The sequence below is a fragment of the Sorghum bicolor genome, chromosome 8, assembly GCF_000003195.3.
Source record: "Sorghum bicolor cultivar BTx623 chromosome 8, Sorghum_bicolor_NCBIv3, whole genome shotgun sequence".
NCBI lineage: Eukaryota > Viridiplantae > Streptophyta > Magnoliopsida > Poales > Poaceae > Sorghum > Sorghum bicolor.
Genome location: NC_012877.2, coordinates 4374103 through 4399654, shown reverse-complemented (window position 1 = coordinate 4399654; position 25552 = coordinate 4374103). Strand labels below are relative to the sequence as shown.

The 25552-nt window shown below is 43.3% G+C and overlaps 2 protein-coding genes and 1 long non-coding RNA gene across 3 annotated transcripts; 2 read left to right on the top strand and 1 right to left on the bottom strand.

The window, feature by feature from the left end:
- On the bottom strand, window positions 7498–11462 carry LOC8073469. The gene is made up of 2 exons (XM_002441821.2): window positions 11329–11462; window positions 7498–10843 (listed from the first exon to the last, which is right to left on the bottom strand). The coding sequence occupies exon 2, from the start codon at window positions 10824–10826 to the stop codon at window positions 7830–7832; it is 2997 nt and encodes a 998-aa protein (XP_002441866.1). The 5' UTR covers window positions 10827–10843; window positions 11329–11462; the 3' UTR covers window positions 7498–7829.
- Window positions 8382–13496, top strand: LOC110429611. Its single transcript, XR_002446707.1, has 3 exons — window positions 8382–8606; window positions 11339–11549; window positions 13000–13496. It is a non-coding gene; the product is annotated as an uncharacterized LOC110429611 (long non-coding RNA).
- On the top strand, window positions 22252–24798 carry LOC8079849. The gene is made up of 2 exons (XM_021446227.1): window positions 22252–24423; window positions 24532–24798. The coding sequence occupies exons 1-2, from the start codon at window positions 22252–22254 to the stop codon at window positions 24796–24798; spliced, it is 2439 nt and encodes an 812-aa protein (XP_021301902.1).

Genomic DNA, 25552 nt, shown 5'->3' with positions numbered 1-25552 from the left:
TTAGGTTGGCAGTAGATCTATCTATACAATAGATTGTTTTTACACAGTATTAGCTTACTTAATTTCGTGAGACACATGCCGGAAAAAACATTGCTAATTTTTTGAGACTCATCCAAACACGAACGCAGAGAAGAATATATGTCAATGTAATAATGATTTAGAGTTACTCTTCTTACTAGTTTACTAGATGAAATCAACAAAAAAACTGACCATTGGTTTTTGTCATCAGCTCACAAGTCAAAAAATATAAGTTAAATTGGTTAGCTTAGCAATTTTGTTGTATAAACAAATAGCAGTATAGTCTTAGCTTGTTTTCTATGTTGGTAACAGGGATGCCAAGCGGAACAAAATCTGTCGGCCCAAATAGACAGGCGACAACTGGAAGGAATAAGAATAAAATTTGGGAGAAGGCTTTGAAGCAGTATCATGAAAGTCGAGCACATATGCGTCCTGTTGCAAATTATAAAGTTAATGTTGGTTCACATCAGGACAAACAAATTCATTCGAAGAATATCAACATTGGTCAGCCAAGTGCAAAAATAGTGAATTCATCAATGGCAAAGGGCGCTAGCAAGTCAAATCATGTTTCTACATCTAATGCCTCATGTTTTGAAAAACATTCAATATTGGTAGAGAAGCAGATGGCTCTCTCGAGGTCAACAATCGATGGAAAAGCCAAATTGATGGAAACACATGCCTTAAATAGTAAACAAGAGGCAGATGATGCTCCACATCCAACTCAATTGAAGGCTATGCCAGGGTTGGTTCTGAAGACAACCAATAGATTGGGTTACAATAATGACTTGTTTGCATGTCCTAATAAAGATATTAGTAGTGCAAAATATATCACTACAAAATTGGAGTTACCAATGATGTCTAAGGACAGCTACATGACTGAAGGTAACAACAAACATGATGAAATTGTCATTGATAATGACAACGAGAATGTGAAATTTGGTGAATATCATAAGGAGGGAGACACTACGAAGGCAACAATGACTCTAGATTCTACATTGTCAAACATCCATTGCAATTTAAGAAGCATCTCTTCATATCCATTTGGTACAGACCTTCCTGAATTTCAGAAGGACAACCATTCTATGAACTTGACTTCTGAAAATGTTGAGAAAAGTGGGCTCATAGAAAGAAACATGGGTCAATTTGCTAATTGCAATGGAAACAATTGTAATTCTATGTCCAAGAAGAGAAAGGAACCATTGTCTGCAGAAAATCCTAAGGCACTCTATGATGGTAGTAATGTTGGAGTACAAGTGGATAATATGAGTTGTAAGCAAATGAAGAAATTCAAACAATCCATAGTAAGTTGGAAAGATGAAGCAGAAGATGGCAGTGGTGATCTTAATCATGTGGGTGTCGAGGATGACACCACTAGTATTTTAATGAATGGTCACGCTAAAGTCTTAATGTCATCAGGTGTTGAACAACATTGCTATAGTTGTTCGAAGCCCATTGAGAAACCTACTTGGAGGTATAACATATGTTGTATTTTGAAATCTTTAAAGTATTACTGTATTATGCTTTGTGTTCTAATATCTTCATTATTTATTTATGTCAATAGTGGCATCTTCAAGACGGACAATAAGGAATATGTATCATTGGATGGACATTTGTCGACCAAATCATGTGAGAAAGCATGGAGTTTATCCAAACAATTGCTTAAAGTGGTTGAAGTGAAAAGGCTTTCAAGATTGGAGGTGCAGCCTAAGGCATGGGAGCTATCAAAACCGACTGCTGATGACATTGGCATCTATTTCTTTCCTCATGAAATGAGGTGTGTTTCTTAACCTCTTCGTAACTTTTCACCACTATCATCCATGAGAATTAAAATTCCTAATTCTCTCTTTTTTGTCCCTAGGCAAGACGAAGTCTTGGACCAACTAGTTAGAGAAGTCATGCAAAATGATTTAGCTTTGCGCGCTGTTGTTGGTGAAGCCGAGATGTTGATACTCCCATCTGTTCTATTGCCCAATCATCACCAGAGTACGTGTTTTCTTTTTGAATGTTCTCTTCTCTTACTGATTGCTTTTATGGCCAATCAAACTTTAGATCATAGTTACAAAAATCCCGAGTTGATAGGGTTGAGGAACATGATATGCTTGCTTGAGAGGGTTTTTTTACAAGGCATAGTCCAAAATGACCCCTCATACTCATGTCAAGGATGATGTTCCTAGGTAGAGGGTCGTTGCCTTTGACCCTATTTTATGTGATGTGACTATGGGCAAGCCCATTTAGTGGTTATGCATGATACCTTGTTTCATTCTTTGGTCCATTGACACACCAGTTTCTCTTATTTTCCAGCATTTCAGGGAAAATACTACCTATGGGGAGTATTCAAGCGTAGGGAAGACAAATGTGTTGTGGTTGAACCACCAAGTGTTGTGGGGCGTTATGAGATGGAAAAGCAACAAAATATTGTCTTAGACCAGCCTAATCATATGCTACCAGATGAAGATCCAAATCAAGAATTGATTCGAATGGCGAGCGTTGTTATACCTTTGGAAAGACATATGTTGCCTCCTAAGAGAAGTACTCAAGAAGTTGAAGCTAGGCGTCTCAAAGGGCCTACCAACAAGGGCTTTGATCTTAAAGCTCCTGGTGAAGAAGGGGGGCACGCACAAGCTTCTCCTATTACTACTAATGTCATTGCATTTCTAACAAACCATGGACAGGTTAAGAACCCTAGTATGGGACATACCCCAAGCAAGCTGACGGGTTTTGTTGTCCGGAAAACTCCAAAACTTGATCGAATTATCCAAGAGATAGAATAGGAAGGTGCTTTGGTATTTGCTATGCAAGGGGAGATGGTTGGTGCTGGACCTTGGGCAGGTAGCAAGGCTACTGCCACGCAAAAGTAGAGGCAAGGCATGAGGAGGCGCTCTCTAGAAACATGTAGCGAACGCTCCTTGTCAGCATCAACATAAAGCTTCCAAGCATGCCCTGGTATGATCGTACCAGATTTGGGCTACTCACTGGTGGGTCAGCTGCATGGAGGTTGAGCAGGAAATTGGATTACATTAGCTTTTGCACGATTTGCATATGTATCTTCAAGGAAAGTTGCTGTTGGTTCAGATTGATTCCCTATTTGTAGTAATGCATCTTACTGTAGGTTTAGTCGTTTCGATCAAGACATCAGTTGTGTGTGTGCATGCCCATTCACCAGTTTATATCTTCTCGCCTCTTTAATCTTATATTTATATTTATATATATAGTATATTCTTCTGGCCTTATTGTATTCCCTAATAGTATAGATGAACGCTAATAATTGAGTTCCATGTTTATGAGGTGGCTAATAAAGCAACGTAAACCACTATTAAATAGAGATGTATTCTTTGTACACATGGAAGAACAAGGCCAAATAAGGCTGGACGAAAAACTCGAAGCTCATTACACTACTGGAAACGCGTGCTTTGCTGAGGGCCTGAGGCTTTGTCGAGGGCCAAATCACGGGCTTTGCCGAGGGCTCGGCCCTCGGCAAAGATGCCCTCGGCAAATTTAGCCCGTTGGGTCACAGCGGCCGAGCGCCGTCAGGCTTTGCTGAGAGCCAGCCGTTAGGCCCTCTTTGCCAAGGGCTCGGCCCTCGACAAAGATGCCCTCGGCAAATTTTGCCGAGAGCCAGCCGTTAGGCCCTCGGCAAAGATATTTTTTAAAATCTTTGCTGAGGGCCCGTGCCAATCACATGCGGAGATGTCTGGGTTTTAGACATCCGACATTACAACTCACTCAAAACCTTCTTAATTTTTTACCACAACCTAAATATAGGATAACATGATATCTCGACAAGTTTCCTGATTTTCAGACTTTGTATGAATTTTATATAATTTAAAAACACTTTTCCGGCCAGTCGCTCGTCATATGACGCGAATAAGATGTGCGAAATTTAATGCGAGTTCGTGAATAGGGACTCAACATACACCAAACACCATGAATACTATTTTTTGAAACACCACATTGCATTATTCCATGCACCTGTAGTTCAAATTTGAAATATTCAGAAAAAAAATCAACGAATCGAAATAAATTAAGGAAATATATAAATAAAAGTGAAAACTAGACCAAATTTTAAATTTAGGTTCAAAACAATGTATTGTAGCACCATAGAAAAACTAGGCTCAAAAAACAAAAAAAATAAAAAAATTCTTTACCAAGGGCTAGGCTAGACCCTCGGCAAAGGAGGTCTTTGCCGAGGGCTAGATCTGGAGCCCTCGACAAAGAATTTTTTTAGAAAAAGGTAAAAAAAACCTTTGCCGAAGGCCTTGCATCTGAGCCCTCGGCAAAGGGCCTAACCCTAAATACCAATCAGGCCGGGCCAAAAAAAAGGACAGGATGTACACGTTTTCCCCATCCCATGTCTTCCTCACAAAGCCTCTCTCCCCCTCGGCTCTCTCTCTCCCGGTCCCTTCTCTCCTGCCGCCCACCTCTCTCTGCTCTCTCCTGCGACTGGGCCGCTACCGGCGTCGCTCCCTTCAGCCGCGCCGTTCGTGCCTCAACCGCCAGTGTACGCCGCCGACCCCAAGCACCGCGCCGCCCCGACCCATGCTGCTGCCACTAGCCACGTCAGGACGATTAGGGCCAAGCATGGGGGCTTGTGCACGCCATGGTCGCGCCCTGGCCAGCGCCGCCCCTCCTTTTCCTACTGAGCAGGACGCCGAGCATCATCAGAGGTTCATCACTCCCTTCCGAGATAATTGCTATTATAGGACTCCAAACATATGGCTTCACTACTATTATAGGATCCCTAACATCAGCTTTGTTTAAATAGGACTCCAAACATAAACACTTTATTATACATGACATTATGCACTTTTAAAAGAATTTCTTATCTCAAATACATATATTTAGCCATGACTTGACATTTTTATCCTCAGCTCTTCAAAAGCCGTCTGCAATTTCTATCTCTTTGCGTTCGTCGTCCTAAACTGCCTCTGGGACCTGCGTGCTGAGGAGGCCGTGGCGCCGCGCCATGGACGCATTCCTCTGGAAAGCTGGCAGCGGCGAGGCCTGCTCTCTTTGACTCCGTCCGATACATGACATATTGACATGGCACGGCAGCAGGCAGCAGGCAGCAGCAGTGGCTGGCTCGCCATGGAATCGACTCTCCGCTTGTCGCCGGCCGGCAGCGGCGTCGCGTTTCGGGGCCTCCCACGTGAGGTCTGTCTTGGATGGATGCAATGCGTCCTGTGCGTTTTGTGCTGTGCGCTTCTAATTAATTACCCTTGGGCTTTGTGTTTTGAAGAGCCGAGGGCAAAAATATCAAGTCATGGCTAAATACGTGTATTTAAGATAAGAAATTCTTTTAAAAGTACATAATGTCATATATAACAAAGTGTTTATATTTGGAGTCTTATTTTAGCAAAGCTGATGTTAGGAATTCTATAATAACGAAACCATATGTTTGGAGTGCTATAATAGCAATTATCTCCTCCCTCCATGCTGTGTGAAAATACTCAATTCCTAACTTGAGTTTGTCTATTTCTATTCGGATCTGAGATGCAATGTCCTGGAGCTTGACAGCCTGGTCAACGACAGCGCCAGATCCTTCTACCAATATGCAACCGCAGCGAGCAGAGGGCGGCCGCGGCAAGCCACGGGATGATGAGCGTCCGCAGCGAGTCGGCGAGCTACCAGCGGCGTGACGCTCCTGCTCCCAGCAAGCTCCACATCCGCAGCGGGCGTGGATCCGGCGTGCGGCAGGCGTGCACCGGGCGTCCGTGAGCGCGGATCCAGGCCCCAAGTGTTCAGGGCTTCCGGCTTCCCTCCGTCCTGCTGTTCTTCAAGGCCAAACATGGCGGCAGGTGAGCAGCACTAAGGCATCTCTGAACTCTGATTAGTACCATTTAGTATTTGCATAGAACATAACAAAGACCTTGACTGAAGTGTGCCCAAAAAACCAAGGGTGTCATGCTTCGACTTCAATCAAAGATCAGACAGCTAGCTAAAAATAGATTCAACTTTGTAAACTTTGATCTAACAATACTCAGATACGGATCCAGTAGAGATCATATTTGTTGTCCTCACTTATGTACTTTATTAATCCTGGTTCCATCACAAGATTCCACATAAAAAATGAATCACTCAGGCAAGGATGTCTCACATTATTTTTATGTGAAATGCAGAAAATACGAAAAATTATTATTGGCAGGCAAGCAGTATACCTTAATGAGGATTTCAGATAAATCGTGAACAATTTGGAATGAAACTTCACTGCATCTGCATGTTGTGCTCGCATACATAAACTATGTACCAAAGATGTTACTGAATTAGGCTGCGTTCGTTTGGCAGGGAATCATTCCTACCAAGAATGCTAGTGTAATTTGTATAGTCAATCTTCACCAAAAACTATTCATGACCAGGAATGGCCATAAACGAACGAGCCCTTAAATAATTCAAACTCACATCACAGGCGTACATGTGCGTGCAATACCCACTGAACGTGTACACATACGTGTATCTAAAATTTCTAAAAAAAATAACTGTCTATTTAGTTTTAATTATTCTTTTTCGAGTTCCACTCCATCTCTCCTCCCTCTTAGTATTACAACCCATCACATACGTAGTAGGCACCTAGTGCTAACGCTCATGCCACTTCGGGCCCATATATGCTACTCCCTTTATATAGAATTTAGATGTCGTTTAAGACAGTGACACGGTCTACAATACACAACTTTGATATCTTATTTTTATAAAAATATTTAGGAAAAAAATATATGTATACTTTTATGAAACTATTGTTTCAAAGCAAATCTATTCATATAATTTTTACATTTGTAAACTCAATAATTTAAAAGTTTTAATGATTTATATTTCTAATATTTGACCCAAACCTTATCCAAAACGACATCTAAATCCTCTACGGAGGGAGTACTGGGGTGCCAAGTGTGTGTCAAATGCCATGGCACATCGCGCCCCCCTTTGCTTCCTCTAGTGTCGGATGTGGTATAATATCTCCTTCTTCAGGTGCTGGTGTACTGAGAATGCTTAAAATGTATCCTTGCGTTGAAACAAGACCCAAAATATCTTAGAGTATGACTCTAGATTGTGAGTCTAGAACTCTAGATCACAAATGGGACTTAGAAGGGTGTAGGGGCACTTTGGGAAGTAGAAAAAAGATGGAAGAAGGAATTGATATTCTTTTATATTAGATATTAGATATAGATTATTGGGAATTATTGGTGATGTAGTTGTTGTTTCCCTTTTCAATAAAGGTCACATAGCCAGTTATTTGGGATTATTTTCTTGGTATCGTGGCTTTTTTAATAATAGTAAGAGTTTTCCAAATTGATGGCCCAATATTGATATTTTTTTTGTAGTGTCTAGGATTTATTTATTTTTATAACACATCTCATAGGACTGACGTAGAGGTTTCAAAAAAAAGTTCTCAATTATTTATGAAACCTCTACCTCAATTAGGTTACAAATTCAAACCTTTATTTGCAACGAAGGAATCAAGGTACCAATTATAAAGTGAGCACAAAATTGATACAACCTCATTTACTGTACAGTACAGTACAAGTACAGAACAATAATAATAAGGTAAAAATAAATTGCAGAAGAGTCTACTCTCCCACCATCCCAAATGAGATGGGAGTACAAACCCGTAATAATGAAAGGAAAAACTTAATTAAAGGCACACATTTCTTTTTGTCCGTCTAATAAAAATCCGGCAAACTTCTTTGCCGCCTTTCGGGAAAAAAACGTCCAAATAACCAATCTCAAGTCCGTCCCCACAAAATGAAGATCAACAAATCCTGAGCACACGCACGAAATTGTGCTGCGGAACTTATGGCCGCCTACATGCAATGCCCTTGCGGTCACTTTGCGGTGCTTATATCTGGAACAAATTCTTCCACCTTGTTCAATTCACTGCCGCTCGTTTCGGACTTGCCCAGCCATGATGCATGACTCTCTGGGGATGACATGACATTTGTGATGTGCACTATCTCATCCTCTGAGATCTCTTCAACAATTTCCAAACTCCCAGTTCCCTCCATTCTCAGTTGTCCAACACCTGTACTCGAGTCGCCTGCTGCTGCCTCAAGCTCTTTGGTTCCCTTGTCGTCATTTGTTTGATCAATGTTAATTCCAATGTGTTCTATGTCTATCTCCCTCATATCTCCTCCCGTTTGCCTTCTATCGACCCCAGCAGTCCCATCACTCTGTGGCTGTGGACCACTGTTTCCAGGCCCAATATCCTCTGGCCACAAGCTGCTCTTCTGGATGCCATAGTGCCAAAGCAACGACCAGATGTGGGTTATGAACTCCCCTGAAGATAGGCACTTCCTGTGTGCCTGTGCATTCCACGTAGGCGCGGTGTGTATCAGCAACTCTGTCCAAACGCCTGCGAGGATCTCCCAGCGGCCTTGGTGCTTCAGCAGCTCCTTGCCCAGCGCGACACCTTGTTTCAATACATCCTCTCGTTCACTGTCTTTGATAGGTTTCTTTGCTTCGTCCTTGAGAGCTCTGTACCTTTCCTCTAGTGAAGCACAGCCTTTCAAAATGCCACAACGAGCACTGGCCACGGTTTTCTTGAAGACTATCTTGGGAACAAGGAAGCTATCAGGGATCAGATCAGGCTTTGAAACCAGCAGGTATGCGCAGTACCGCGACAAGCTATTTGCAATCATGTATGTTTCCCGCAGATTCTTAGGCACCTTCTTGCTCTCTTCCGTGTTGTCGTTTGATTTGGATGAGCAACAATAATTTGCAAACCATGACAAGCTCCTCCTGCTGCTGCTGCTGCTGCTGCTGCAACCTTTCTTATCATCCACGTCCATAAGATACGGCTTGGATGAGCAGAAAGAAGAGAACCAAGACAAGAGGGAGCATGGAAACCCAGGGTTGCCCAAGTCGACACCGTGTTCTGTTGCCAGCTCCATCTCACAGAGGCTGGTCGCAATGTGCCACACGAGAATGACGTGAGAGCTTGTGGGTAGAACGATTCCAGTGCTTGTACTCGTACTCGGAGTGCTGCTGCTGCTGGGTTGTGTAGTGTAAGCCTGGTAGCTCTGCAACTCCTCGCTAAGGTTGCTGTTGGACAATGTCTTGATGAACTCGGGCAGTCTACAACCGGCTTGTGGTCCATAACCATCGTCAACTAATAGTTTTCTGAGCTTCTCCAAGACTGCCTGCCTGACATAGTCCGTAACTTCGACGGGGGTGCTGAGCTTTGCGCCATCATCCTTCTTTGCAACTATTCCTGTGGTCAGGTTGTGAATGAGATTCCAAAACCTTGGTCTGTCATCGTACGACTCCACGAAGACATACTGGTCGATGAATCCATGCCACCTCCTGCCAGTAATCTTAGATCTGGAAATGTATTGCAGAACGCAGTACATCCATGTATCTTTGGATTCTTTGCTCCTATCGCACCTGCGCTGCACATACTCGCATGCCTTGATTAAGCTTGTCCAGTCTGAACGTAAGTAGGTGAGTATCTCCCACATCTCCTTGACAATCATCAAGCCAAGGAATACCCATGTGATGATCATATCGACATTACGACCTTTCACCAGGTTGGCGAGCTCGCCGCTGGCAGGTTTATAGGCCTTACGGATGTCCACGCCAAGCCAGACGACAGCACCCATGGTTAGCACGGACAGAAGCAGGCTCAGCAAGAGGGATGGGAGCCCACACCAGAACACCATGGGGTAGCGGGTGTTGAAATAGTCATGGACGAAGGCAAGCTGCAGCTCCATGATCCTGAGGGCATCACTGGCACCCACCTTCTCACCAACAATGCTCTTGACGAGATCTCGGTTTGTGTCAAATATACATCGCTGCAGCGCCACATCCTCCAACCTGCACCGCAGCAGCCTGGACAAGGCGAAGGCCAGCGGGAGATCCTTCAGAAACTTACCCTGCTGATGAATGGGGGTGCAGGTGCAGTCCCAGACCTTGTCCAGCGTGATCAGTGGAGGCGGAGGCTTCTTCTTCTTCGTCCTCTTCTTCTCTTGGGGCCTGGCACTGTTATAGCACCACCATTTGTTATTGTTAGTAGCTTCCCTTGTCTTTCTGGGCCTGCTGTTTCTAGTACTACTAGTGTTCTTGCTAGCATCCTGCTGCTGATCCTGGTCGGTACACAGACACAGTGCGTACTGAGGCTTCTTTAGTTTGAAGCCTCCTACTCCTAGCTTGAGAACTCCTTTCTGCTGCTTTGTTTCTCCATAGACCAAGTACCTATAGCCTTTCATCGTCACTGGGTCGCATTCTTCTCTGATGCTGCTCATTATTTGGTCATCATCCTCATGCATGCCACGCATGTGCTCTGCAACAAGCTCCGAACTCCGACCATGCCAGAGGGCCCTGGACGCCAGAATATGCGAAAGAAATCTGTATTCGCACCTCAAAATCTGCAGAATCCAGAGCACCCACAGTGTACCCACGAAACTGGATCCACGCGTCCAATTCAAGAATGCGGATCCCAGGAGCTTGACCACGTTCCTCACTTCAGTGAACCTGCGCCCACGGCGGTCAGGGACACCATAGCCGGAGATGTAGTCTGCACTGTGACGGAGATTGACGAGCACAAGAGCCCAGACTGGGAACAGCTGATTGTTGAAAGGCGCCGATTGCATCGCCCCCAGGAGGTAGACGACGATGGAGTCGGAGACGGCGTCGAAGACGCTGAAGATGGCCCTCATGAACGAGTTGTGGATGATGCGGCGATAGAAGTCCATCACGAACATGGCGAAGAAGAATAGTGTGACCAGGACCACCAGGAACTCGATGCGAAACAAGATAACTGTATGCTTGTTCAGCATGATGAACAGGGATGCCACATGGTCGCGGATATCATCGAGGCTCACCATCCTCCCGCGCGAGCCTCCTGCATGGCCAGTGCCATTTTGCAAACTAAATTAAAAGCAAGACCTTTTCTTTTTCTGAACAAAACAATCACAACTGAATGAACTGATGAGAACCACAGTTCGAACAAACTCGAACAGATTAACGGGGCGCTTAAGCCTCCACCTGAACTTTGTATAAGCACTGAACCAAGAAACAAAATTGGAGGAAAGCAATACTGACTGAGCATATGTGGGACTTCAATATGATTAGTGTGCTATTTGAAAATAAACAGAAACCAGTGTCATGCTAGTTCTAGCTTAGTTATGAGAAAGACTCAAAGTCATATATGCATTATTTCACATTTCAGTTAAGCTTATTTCTGGTTCCTGTACTATATGAGAACCATAAACACCATTTCACGCTTGTTGGAAGTCCAAGATTCTCTCTTTTTCTTGAGGAAATGAAGTTACGTTTGCAAATTATACAATGGAAAGGTAATTCTCAACATCTTAAGTGTGTACTTACTTGGGCGCAGTAGCTGATGACGGCAGGCGATGTCAGGAACCGGGTACCTGTTTCAAGACGATTTGTGATTGCTATATTGCCAGATCCAAATCAACCTCCTTGTAATGGAGAGGACGATGCCGGAAGGTCATATCTATGCTCATTGGGGCCCATGATGACTCTAAATAATCCTTGACGAGGTCGTCTTCTTGGGTCTTTATTGTTTATATAGAAGCACTCAGGTCAGTGTTATTCTATCGTTACTTAATCAATAGATAGAGAGGCAGCAGTGGTAAAAAGAAATAAAAAGTCCATCATAAATAATCGAACTGACACTATTATAAAAACAATTTTAAGTGGCAAGGGCTTTTCATTTCTGATCGGACACCTTTATCAAACCGTCTTTGTAAATGGTTACGACACAAAGGATTTTATAAGATGCACAGAGTGACTACGGCGGCTGCAGGACTTCGATGTGCAATTGGCTAGTACTAACAAGAAATATATAATATATAGTCATCCAACAAAAAAGTTCATGCAGGGACACTGGCTTCGTTCTGGGAGTTTTTAGGCCAGTCTCAATGCATGTTTCATGGGAGTGTCATGCACATTAAATAGGGTGCCACATAAGCAAAATTGCTGACTTGGCAGTGTCATTAAATGAAGGAGTTTCATCAGATGAGAGAGGAGTTTCATCACCATAAAACTCTTGTGGCCCGGTTACCTAGTTTATAATCTTGATAACTGTGCCATGAAACTATGCATTGAGACTGGCCTTATAGCTCATGGATGATCGCAAACATCGGATAACTGAAGCGTATTGAATCTTAGATTAGGATCCTGCTACATAGTTCTTTGCATCCAATGGATGACCATTTATTTTCTATTTAAAACAATAATGGATCCCTCTATCCCTAATTACAAGAGTTGTCTTAAGTTAAAATTTTAAAATTTTGATCAAATTTCTAGAAAAAACAACTAGTATTTATGACATCAAATTAATATTAGTAGATATAATATAGAATATATTTCATTATATATTTATTTTATATCATAGGTGTTGTTACTCTCTTCTATAAAGTTAGTCAAACTAAAGATAATTTCACTTGCATGGGTTCTAGAAATTGATTTATTTAGGGATGGAGAGGGTAGAACTGTTGTAAGAGTTTTAAAGTGGGGTGTGTTTGTTTATCTTTGGACCGATGTCTCTTTTTGAAGAGAACTGAAGCTAGAATTTTCCATTACCTAAAAGAGTAAGAAGCTCATAAAATACGTCCACCTTTCAAAATAGATTTTCACAAGCAAGCCAACAAGGAGGCCTGCCTCTAAAATAAGCTCATTATTAAAGATGAACCTCTAGGCACGTCTTAGAAAATAAGGTAGAGGCCCATATTGACCCACTAAGCCATTAAGGAAATCCTAGGTCCTTTGAGGGTCACCGCATAAAAACCCTCTCACAATCGCCACCTTCTCTCTTCATAGTCTATTTCCCACCTCTGTCTCGATACCACAAGTTTGTTGTATCCCATTTGATATCTTTATATTTAAGAATCAACAAATTCTTTACCGCATTTTTGGCAAAATCTTCTGTTTTCGTTTTCAGCTATGCTTGCTCGAGAGTTTTGGACAAGCACACATTCTATTTTTATGGGTCCAAGGATTCTTTTGCAAAACAATCCTTTTTTCTCCTAGGATGCAGGCATGCGACACCGACAAACAAATGCTGGGGCCGCGAGCAATGATGGCATGGCATTGGATGGGTGGGCATGGGGGCGATGGCGATGGCACTAGGCCTGGGTCTAGCACGATATCACACCCTCACTGTCTATGGCCACCAGGATCCATGATGGTCGAATCTGCTTTGTTGTGATATCGTGCTAGGACACACCAGGATCCATGAAGACAAGGGCAATGGAGGAAAGCAGGTGCCAACCCAACACAACCTGACCAGATTCTTTGTCTACAAGTCCTATGTGCAAAATAATAGTAGTACAGTATAATATACCCATCCTCGGTCCTGTTCCTTTATTAGGTTGATCCATTGATGACTCCTACTTTTGGTTTTTATACTAGTTATAAGCTCCTAGGTATTTGTGTCACCTCTATGTAACGAAAGAATCAATTTCTAGACTTGTCCTAAGTCAGAATTTTTAAACTTTGATCAAATTTCTAGAAAAAATACTAAAATTTATGGTATCAAATTAGTATTATTAGATTTATCATAGAATATATTTTGATAAGATGTACATTTTGTTTTATAGATGTTGTTACACTTTTTTATAAAGTTAGTTAAAGTTAAAAAGATTTGACTAGTATGAATTCTATGAATTGATTCTTTTATGGACGAACAGAGTACAGTATAATGCATTGGTTAGCCCGTGGTGTCCATTTGTGCTTATAGTGCTACACTGGTACATGGGGATATTCCCTATGCTTAGGTCTCTTTAGGCCTTATTTAGTTCACCCAAAAACCAAAAACATTTTAAGATTTTTTGTCACATCGAATCTTTCGACATATGCATAGAGCATTAAATATAAATATAAATAAAAACTAACTGCACAGTTTGTTTGTAAATTGCGAGACAAATCTTTGAAGCCTAGTTACTCTGTGATTGGACAATGTTTATCAAATAAAAACAAAAGTGCTATAATATCAAAATCCAAATTTTTTTAATCTAAACAAGGCCTTAGATACACTCAAAAACTTAAAAATTTACAAGATTCTTCATCATATCAAATCTTGTGGCACATACATGGAGCATTAAATATAGATAAAAAGAACTAATTGCACAACTTACCTGTAAATCGCGAGACGAATCTTTTAAGTCTTAGTCCATGATTGCACAATATTTGTTAAATACAAACGAAAGTGCTATAATGTCGAAATCTAAACACTTAAGCGAGGCCTTAGTGCTACGATGGTACGGGATATTTATTGATATTCCTTAGATAAAAAGGTGAAAAGGAGACGGCCATACGTGTGGAAAGTTGGAATATGTATATAAGAAAGAAACCTTTAGCAAAAAGCTATTCATATTGCCTTGGGACTGATCTAAAGCATATGCGTCGCCCCGTGTTATTTGATTGAGTGTGAATGAAGTGCGCTTTGTATATAGAGTGATCTTATGTTGTTTATATTCAGCTTGAATGGACGCCACTGCAATGGAAGACAGGTCCATTCTGTAGCTCAGTTTTCTTTTTTTTTCTAAATAAAAGGGAAATTTATATTGAATCTAGGCACTAGTATATCTCCAAATGACACATGAAAAAAATCTAAAATAAAAAACACATAATAATATTCTATAGAGATTCTCCCATCTTCTTCTTCCCAATGGCATCCCTCGGACGATGGCGCCAAAGTGTAATCCTTATGCCAAATTTAATGACTAACCCTAAAATATTGGACATGCCGCAAGATCTAACATTTCAGAACCAGTCCTAAACACATCTGAATCGCTAAAAGTTATTGGCAGTTGCATTGTCGGGTATGACATTGGCTGTAAATTCTCACTGCTACCATCGACGATGAGATCAATGACCTGAAGTCGTTGTCCTCATAGGAGGCTCCCAGAAGCACCCCTCCCCTTGTAGATAAAGACCACAAATTGGTTGCTTGCTGATGAAATCAACGTCTGCAACGATAATCTTGTCATGGTAATCATCGAAGTCATCGCAGGAAACACGATCATGACTGAAAATCATCTGATTTCGCCAGAAGGTTTATTAGGACTAAACCCCTAGACAAACTAGAACTAAAAAACTATGAAAAAGAGAGATGGGTACCCTATCCTTCTTACCTTCGGCAGACACACTGGAGAGGAAGGAGAGTCACCCTAGATGGAGGTGTGGAGATGGTGAGGCCCTAGGAGCAAGGGCGGCGGTGGCCTTTTTCTATAGACCCTAAGCGACAACTCCGTGCGATGACCTCAGTAGATTTGGGTGTCTGGTATAGTAGCTTAGTTTTCAGAGAGCTAACATGTGGTGGTGATCTGTGCATTGAAGAAGTGTGCGTGAGTTTTCAAAGGAGAGGTAATCGGAAACTCTAGTACGACCACCTAAGGATGTGCCTCAAAAAACTTTCTAGAGCCTCCATATATTGCACTGTATAAGTCTAGTGGAGTCACCAAAGAATAGTTCTAGAGATGGCATTTTTAGCGCAACATTGGTGAGAGAGCTCATTAGAAAATCTCATTCTAGTAGAGAAGTCCCACTAGAGAAAGGTCTATGCAACGACTAGTTTGAAATAATCATTCTCGTTCTGGTGCAAAGCTTCAGTGATGGCACCATAGAATTCTGGGGGATACACAATGAGTTGTTAAAGGTAACAACTATTTTCTCTTGTGGGCTTATAAATAGAAGGCATGGATAAGCTATTTGGCTCTCCTAGTAATCCCATCTAATATACACACCTATTAGCTCAATAGAATACTCCACTCACATTTCTTAGGCGAAATCACATTTTGGCAAGATCGAAGAGGATCTACTAATACATTTGCTTTGAGAGTTAGTGATGGGGACGGGGTTTCCGATCTACCGTTAGGTGGAGATAACTATTATTTGGGTGGAGCACGACACACTGATTTAGCTTCAAAAGACCCAAACCTTGCAAACCTTAGTCCACGTACTGCACCAAAAGTGCATGAATATCAGTTGTAGCCTTTCATAATCAAATTGACTGTTGACTGTTGACAACAGTGGGGGCACGTAGAAAACATCCGAAAGTGCATGAATATCAGTTGTAGCCTTTCATCGGAAGTATTCTAGGATATTGACCTCAAGGAAACATGTGTGAGTTTAAGCCTAACTTAACTAGGGGTAGAAACAAGGCTAAGGATAAATAGGAGCGTAGAGAGGACTACTAAGGTTCTCTATTTCTAACTTGGGTAAGCTATATGTTCTCTAGTGTTCACCTAGGGACATTACTAAGGAAAAGCACAAATAGAGTATGCTGCAACCAGGTCCTACTTGGCCTACAGTTGAGAGGTGGACTACAAAGGACTCAACAAGGTTGTCAACCTCGTGATCTACCACCTATCCAAAATGTAGAGTGCATCCATGAGCTTCCAAAAGTCTAAGCACCATGCTTATACTAATGATTACTACTTTAATCTAGAGCTTCTATAGATTAAAGTACTCAAAAGAGTCACGATCCTAATGAACAATATAAACATGATACTTGAATCAGAATTCAATTACCAGAGATGTCTTAGAAGCAAGCTCAAGTAGAATTTGGATCCACTAAGTTATAGCTGTAGAGAGAGCACCATATGCCGGCACTTCCTCCAAACTCTTACCTCACTCTCTATCTCACTACTTTCTATTTATAAAGGATAGCACCTAATGTGGAAAACTATTCTTCTCTTAATTGTTGTTCCTTTTTGGAGGAGTTATAGAGGTCCTTTTATAGGGGTCACTTGGCAGTATGTGGGTCCATGAATCCATGGCAACTCATCATCTCGACCTTTGATTTGAATCAACCTTGATACATAGTGAAGATGGGATCTCAAAGGCATAGAAGAACCATCATTTGAAGCGCAGACCGTGCAAGTAGGCCTAAGAGGCCAGCCAGCCCCACCCACTGTCTATCAGGTTGATTTGTGGAGGTTTGTCTTAGATGGTGGATTAGAGGTCCTTTAAGTTGGATTCATCATGAATGATCATGATTTTCTCTGACAATATGGTCCACATGGTCTGTTTTTTTATTAAATCCTCATGCAGTCATAAAATTACCAAAAACTTGTGGAACTTATTAGTTTAAAACACTATACATATGTTGGTGATTCATTTTAATCATATATGTAGGGTATATAGATGGTATATGATTGATATTGATTGATATTAACAACCATCAACATTGACCTCATCGAGAAGGCTAATCCCTGCTGCAAATCAAAGAACACACAAGAAAAAACAAGATAAAATGTAACTCAAATTATGTGACAATTGTAGATATAGATGAAACTCATAACTTGGGTTTTCACAAACCGATGAATGAGAATTGTTCAATGACAACTTGATGTAAAGCAAAACCTAAAACCTAGAATGGGTGACGGCTATTATTGGTATAAATTAACTGCACCCTAATAATGATTATAATCAGATTATCCGCAAGCGCAAAGATATATACTGATTAGCACTTCACCAAGATTAACCCAGTTTTAATATCGAACCTAAAAGAACAGTGGGTGATTTATGACTTAGCCTATAATTTCTTAATCTAAGGGGGCACAAACAATCTAGAAATTATTGATGATGAGGAAATACTAATGTACTTTGGTTCCAATAACCGGTAAACTTTGTATAGTATCGTCTTATCAGGCAAGTAACCCGAATATCAGGCACCTATAAGCCTATCAAACCTATCAACGGGAAGTGGACTACAGAGGAATCAACGCAGCTATAAAGTCACCTACGCGAACTACCATTGTCCGGTTGATCAGGGGACATTCACAAGCAACCATAACGCAGACACCATGTCTACACTACGAATCACTACTCCGACCTAGGAGCTACCCAAATCGTAGTACTCAATATAATATGAGTTGCAAACCAAAAAACGAATACAAACAACTTGCTTACTTGAATCAGAAGGGTAAATACAAAAGTACCTTAGAACGCGGTTCTAGGCGAGGGAGCCGAATCCCGAAGAATACAGCTCCTGAGGAAGCTCCGACAGGGCTGGAACTCCTCTGAATCTCTACTCCTCTACTCTATCTCTCTCTATTCTCTATCTTGATTGCTAGCCTAGATCTAGTGGATCTCTATCTAATGCTCTAGCTCTTCATCTCTTGATCTGGCCTCCTCTAAGGGGGTCTTGCCTTCTATTTATAGCCTGGTGGGGTGAACGTGCATCGTTGGATCAAACCAACTTAACAAGTGGTCGAGATGGCTCCTCAGAGGCGGTGGAGGAAGCTTCCAGAAGGGGAGGCCAAACCCTAGCCATAGAGGGCCGGGCGGCGCCAGGGTGAGGCCGGGCGGCCCCACCTGGTGGTGTCTGTCGGTCCCCTTGCTCCGAGAGTCTTTTGGAGTCTTCTTGGTCCCTCTGGTGTCCTCCTTCCGTTGCGGATAAGTTTCATGGTTAATTGGCACTTAAATCCCTTTTTTCAGCACTTTCTGAAATAATCCCTAGAAAACACAAAATATACACAACTCGTGGAAATTGTCAGTGATAACCCTATTCTAGTACATATTCATTTCTAGTGGAGGAATAAATGCTAATAAACTTTATAAGATAACAAGTGTCAACAACTATTGAATATATAGTCTAAGAGGTTTGCAAGGACCCAAAATCATGTCTCTAAGGAGTTCCAACATGTTACAAGGCCCAAACGACTCAAAAGATGGTGATACAACACCTTGATAGATTTTGAACGCACACTTGTTTCGATGACTCCCATTGATTTTGTACGAGTTTTAATATGGGATCGTTCTATTGATTAGCTTATTAAATTATCTTTCCATCCCTAGGTGGATTGTCAAAAACAAAGTCTATATGTGACCTAGGCATCCATTTTAGTGTAGCCTAGTACTAGAGTCTGAGATAGACTCGAACTTAATATGGATTAGGCCTCCAACGTATCTTGGACACCTTTGCTGGCCTAGTAAGGAGGTGGCCAAGGGGGAGGACATCCAAGGGCGTCCTTCATGTGTTCTCCATCTCCATGGAGTGTGCCCCTAGTTGGGTACGGTCAAGGGAGAATATTAGGCGCATGACAATGACACAACTTTCAAAAAATAGCGGCAACTTGTCATGTAGTTTAGTGTCGGGCTACGACAAACTGAATATTGAACTTTGATGGACTTCCTCTTTGAGATCGGTCTTTTTCATGGTATATCCATGTTCTATCGTCATCACCATTGTTCCTAGACACATCTAAAATACTGTTAGTAGGTAGCAACTAATTCTTAGTTTTATTATTATGCAAATATAGGAACAGACTCACCTAACAGTCATATATGTAGGTATCATGTCCTCACCAATTAGCATAGCTAGTGCACTAGTTGATCCTTGAAGCTATGACATTCTTGTTACTCTTGGTAGTTACTACTACCTAGGTGGTTTGGATGTTGTGGACTCTATCGAGCACCGCATGGAGATTATGCGAGAGCTCTAGAGAATGATTTGTAAGGGGCTCTTGTGCTCATTCATTCTGGCGAAGAGCGACCATAATGAATTGGAGCCTTGTGGTGTACCTCATGATCGAGTTGTCTTACATTAAGCGCTCACATTAGAGTTAATCTTGGGGGATCATTGTCTTACATTAAGCGCTCACATTAGAGTTAATCTTGGGGGATCATTGAGCTTGTGGTCGTGGAGCAGCAGTGATACTTGGACATGCCTCAAGGGGGACATAGATAGCTGGCAAGCTATCAAACCTCAGGGATAATCTTGTGGCTCCACTTGCAGTTTGCACCACTAAAGTTGCTATATATTATTGTTGTCCATATTCTTGTATAGTAGTTTAGCTCTCTAGCTTGTTTACCTCGGTAGTTGTTCTTTCTAGTGTAGCTGAATAGTTATTGTAGCTTGTTAGTTCTAGTGTGTAGCCTAGTTGCATTCCCATTGTTCACTAGAATTGTGTGGGGACGATCTTGATTTGGCTTGCTTGCTAGTTAGGGCCATTTTGTTGTCTAACTAATTTTTCTAGCATTGTACCTTTCAAAGAAAAACTTTATATGCTATCCAACCCCTCCTTCCCCCTCTAGCCATCAATCGGTCCTTACAGAGGCGTATTTAGGTAAGTTCTTATAATGTTTCCTATGCTTAGTCCAGAGTCAACCTTATAGTTGTCCATGATACTGTAACAACAGATGACAAATGAATTTGCTTGAAGTTTTGAAACTCCTAATTTCTACAATAAATACATGGGCAATATAATTGGCAGCCTTCACAAAAGTCAGTACCTTCCATAAACTTGGTACATATTTCAATGAATAGTATATCCATTCGCAATCCATCTATGAATAACAAAATGGATATGACTCGTGCTAATATATGTCACTCCATTTAATGAAAAATGTCCACTAAAAATCCTCCATTCCAATTTAATGAAAAATGTCCAGCATTCATATGGTTCACTACTACATTATTTTTAACCGAGGTGGGCAAAATGGCTTTACCGAGGCGGTTTGGCCAACCGCCTCGGATGAAAGGTCATGGTTAATGTGATCTTTTTCGAGGTGGTTTGATGCCCGCCTTGGTTAATAAAATTTAAAAAATAAAAAAACAAAAAAAAGCCCATACCCGCCCTAACCAGGCCTGGATCTAGTCCTCGCGCTGCCACTGCTCTAGACGTCGAAAAGGCCTGCCCGCCAACGGCATGCCCCTAGATCCACCATCGGTAGGCTCCTCCCCGCCGAATCAGCCACCGGTGGGCTCTTCTGCGCTAGATCCGTGCCAAAGGATGCCTCCCCACCGGATCCGAAGTGAGGAGGACGCCTGTGGGAGAAGAGGGAGAGGGAGGGGGGAGGAGGGTGCCTGGCCCCACGCCGCTGCCTTGCTGATCATCGTGGAGGAGCCTTGCGCTGCTCAGCCCTACACCGCCCGACCCCTTCCTATGGTGGATCTCATACCGTTGTGGAGGGAGCCTCCTGTCGCCTGCCCCTGCGCTGCTGCCTTGCTACTCGCCACGGAGGATCCAGTGGGAAGGAGCCTCATGCCACTCGACCTCGTGCCATGGAGGGAGACAAAGGAGCAGCCACACTGGTTGTGGAGAGGAGGGAGGATGGGTCACCATGGAGGAGGAGGGAGGTCGGAGAAGAGGAAGTGAGGTTGGGGGAGCGGGATTGGGACGAAGAGAGGGGGAGTGTGCGGCGTCGGCCCCTTGTGCGGCTAAGAGAGAGAGTGGATAAGGAGTTGGAAACCCTACACTGGTATTTATATGAGCCCATGAGGAGGAGCGGTTATGGGCTTTGGCTGGACCTCGACCACATTAAGAAAGGCGGGCCTTATAAGTGGCCCACCTCTGAAAATGAGGGTATTTTTAGAGACGGGCCGCTTATAAGGCATGTCTCGGTTAATAGATTTGAGGCCTCGATAAATCAATTTTGCAAGGCGGTTGCTTGTAGCCACCTTGGTTAATAAAAAGTGACCGCCTCGGTTAATGCCTTGCATTAATCGAGGCAGTTAAAATTTCTGTCCGCCTCGGAGGAGATTTTCAAAAGGTTATGGTTAATTTTTTGTAGTAGTGTATGCTAGCAGTTAAATGAGTATGTTGGTGTTGTGCAAACTTTCCGATTTGAGAGCCTCCGTGAACAATTTGGTAAAAAAAACTCTCCTCCTAAACAAAGAAATTTAACAGGCTCTCGACCACATTTATTTCGATATCAGTAAAAATCTAACCAAGAAAATAGGACAATTAAATGGGTAGCTAGATACTAATGGTAGAGTTATGTTGGTGATATATATATGCAACCTTCGCGATTTGGAAGCCTTACTTAACACTTTGGTAAAAAATGACCTCTAAAAACAAGAAAATAAGGAGGTTCTCCGACATATTCATCTCAATATTGAAACCAATCTACCAAGCAAACAAGCTAAATTGAAAGAGTGGTTAGATACTAACGTTAGAGTAAGTTGCTGATATGCAACCTTCAAAACACGGGAGTCTCGATGATCAATTGGGTGAAAATGGCAAATTGAAAGCCTCCATATATGATTAAATAAAATGGTGAAAAATGGCTCCAACAATAATGAACAATGGTGGGAGTTGGGGTAAATAACAAGATGGGGAAGTGGGGTTTTGCATATATATCATTCTCTCTCCTCAGAGAGTGGTGGGCCTCGATTCATAAAGTTTGAATAATTTATTTGGTCTTCATCTACATATATACCGGATCAAAGTTGTCCAAGCTAGAAAGTATCAGAAGAATTTCATTCCTCACATTAAGGGCATATCTTGGCAGAATAATAGAGAGGGGAAAAGGTTGAGAGGCAGAGAGGAGATGGACAGAGTCGATGAGGTTGTCGCAGCTATCCTGCTCTCCTTGCGCACAATCCTGCTCACCTTGCGCAGGCTCTTTCAGCTGGACAATGCTACTCGTATTTTCAGTGTGGAGCTATTGGTGCTGCTGACAACGCTGCTGCTGGTGGTGAGGTTCGTCATCGACTTCAAGGGGCCATGGTTCGCGCAGCCAGGGAGCTTCAGGATGACTTCTGTTCTCACCCTAGAGATGCTGAATCAAAGCATGGTGATCTACACCATGGGACTGATGCAGCTATCGGGCACCACGAAGGTGAACGACTACTTCCAGGTGTGGGCGGTGCTGCTGGTCACCCTGCAGTACAGCGTCAAGATCGGGCGCCCCTACACCAGGTCCAAACAGATCCCATTGCTGGACCTCATGTCGTCTTTGTGGTCAGCCAATCTCCTCCGGGTGCAGACCTTCTACCTCCTCAGGATCCCCCTCTGGACGATCTGGTCCCTGAATGCAGTTCGCATCGTTGTCGTGTTCGTCAGCTCTACTAAAGGGGAGACAAATAACCAAGAGAGCATGAGGCTGTTGAGCGACTATATGAGCTACGAGGACACTCTCTCCACCCTTGAGGAGCAGGAGCAGGAGCACAACAAGAAATCCGCCATGAGCGGGTACAAGTACCTGGTGTACGGCGAGCACCGCGTGCTTAAGGAATTCCATGAGGGCAAACGGCGGCCAGAGGGAAGAGGAACAGTATCTTCGTGTTTCAGGAAAAGGATAGATCAAGTACAAATTGGGAGCAGCTACAAGGTTCAATTGTATCCGGATGGAGTCCACAAGGAGCAGCTCGTCACCATCGAGACGATATGGAGCGACAGCAGCGGGAGCGAGTTGCTGGGAGTGGGAGAAAGAGCAGACCCTGGCAACCAGCGCAAGGACCTGTGCCTGTCGTTCGCGCTGTACAAGCTGCTGCGCCGTCGGTTCTACCATCTCCCGATGCATGAGCTGTACAGGCCGCGTGGGAAGGAGAAGATGAGGAGGCTCGTCTTCGACTACGTCCTCGAGGACCGCGAGAGGGCTTTCCGCATCACGGGGACGGAGCTGTCCTTCATCCGAGACCTGTTGTACAGCAAGCACGCCACCGTGTTTGCTGGTGGCCTCCTGGTGCCGCTGCAGAGGCTCCTGCTGTCTCTGTGCCTGGCCACTGCGACGGGGTACCTCGCCTATACTTGCCGGCACATTCCCGAGAGGATGGATCCAGCAGACCGGAACAGAATCACCCATGGCGTCTTCATCACCCGCCTCATGGTCGCTACCATCGTCCTCAAGGAGGTACTGGAGATTATTCTCTATCTGTGTTCACGCTGGGCAAAAGTTCTCATCTTGTGCAAGTACATCCAGCATCCGTGCTTGCAGCGTCCCGTAGTGGAGGGAGTGATGAGGTTCATGCTTTGGTTCGGCAGCAAAGCCAAGTGGAGTCAGACGGTCCGTCAGCAGAACCTTCTGCTATCACCTAAAGCCCGTTTCAGTGCAGTGCCTGGTCAGCCAAATCCTTTGCTTATAATGATGAGCCGTCGAGGGGCATTCCATGGAACAACTGGCCTGAAGGATTACATGAAGGATGCGATATTGGCTGCACTCAAGAACGGGGAAGAAGACCTAGCGCTGGATAACTACTTCCCCAACTCCTTCAGATCAATCAAGGAGGAGTGGCCATGCTGTGATCTCAAGGTAGACACCCATATCATTCTGGTTTGGCATATCGCAACCTGCCTCTGTGAGATCTACTTCTTCGACAAGGTCAAGGAGCTCTCGGCTGTGGGGCGGCAGCGGGGACCGTTCATGGAGGAACCTGAACAAGACGATGAGTCTGAATCTGATGAATGGTCTGAGCAGTACGCAACTGCAGTCACTTTATCCAACTATTGTGTGTATCTGTTAAGCAAGGCGTTGGTGCCGGATAATCGCCTCGTTGCCCGGAAGGTTCTTGATGAGGTAATCCGAGAAATCGACTACGTGATTGTTGGGCGAGAGACACGGCAAAAGCTTGTTCGATCCATGAAACTGGAAGATGTGTACAAGAGTCTTATGAAGACAGTCGACAAGCCCTGCAGCAAGAACAACCCAGAGCACCATCAGAGCAGGGGCCCTGCGGCTGACGTGGAAGTTGCAGCAACGCCACCAGGTCCAGATCATCAAGTGGAAGAAGAAGAAAAAGAAGAAGATGATGATGACGACGAGGAGGAGGATGACGAAGATCTCGACATCGGGTCTTCCTTAACAAGGATGGGTGCCGTGCTTGGAAAGAAGCTGACGGAGATGGAGGTGTACCATGGCAACCCAGCAGGCCTCTGGAAGGACCTGGCCAACTTCTGGACAGGGTTCCTCCTCCACTTGGCGGCCAACACTGGAGCAGCCACGCACGGACGTCATCTCGCCGGCGACACTGAGCTCATCACACACCTGTGGGCGCTGCTTACGCACGCCGGCTATCGTGGGAACGCCGTCCACGGCGAGCAGGGCCTAGACCTGGAGGACATCCTGGATATCCACCAGCAAGTCCCCATCCAATGAAAATGAAATTATTGTTTAGTAGTATTTAGTGACGAATCCTGCTGTCCGAGTGTGTGTTTTTCTTCCACCTTTTTTTATTATCTGGTGGGTGTCGTTGGTCTTGGTCGTACTGCAGTTATTTTATCATTTTGTTATCTATTATTACTGTATTCATATGTGCGTGTGATCTACTCCAGATTGAAATTCCAGATCAGTTTGTATTCAATACAACTTATGTGCTGTTGGGGAATGGGAATGCAAACGTGTCAATGGTATAACAGATGACGCTGGAATATAAAAAACCATATAATTAATTAAAGACCAATAATGGAATGCACCCCTAAAAAATGTGTCTTCCTAGATGTCATTTTCTATTGGAATGAATTTGATTGGGGGCCGGGCTCTATTTTAAGGACCAATAATGGAGTGTGCACCCTAGCTATAAAACAAGGTGCTCTCAAATAAAAAGGTAGAGGCGTTGGTTTATTTGCAGGCTAACTAAAGTTGCTCTAAGAAGCCAACAATACTCCCAATGATATATGCTTACCATGAACTAATTAAGGTTTATGACATACGTACTTCTGCTTAATTATAGATTACAAACTTCTCCTTTTCAGAGTTCAATTCGTTACGATAGAGAGAATAAAATCAAAAGAGTACAATGTACTAAATTGCAGGCCAACGCAGAAACCTCCTCGGACATATATAGGGGCAAGGCATAGCAACAGGAATTGTTGAGGCAAGCCACATCGAGGCAGGCCATGAGCCGCGTGAC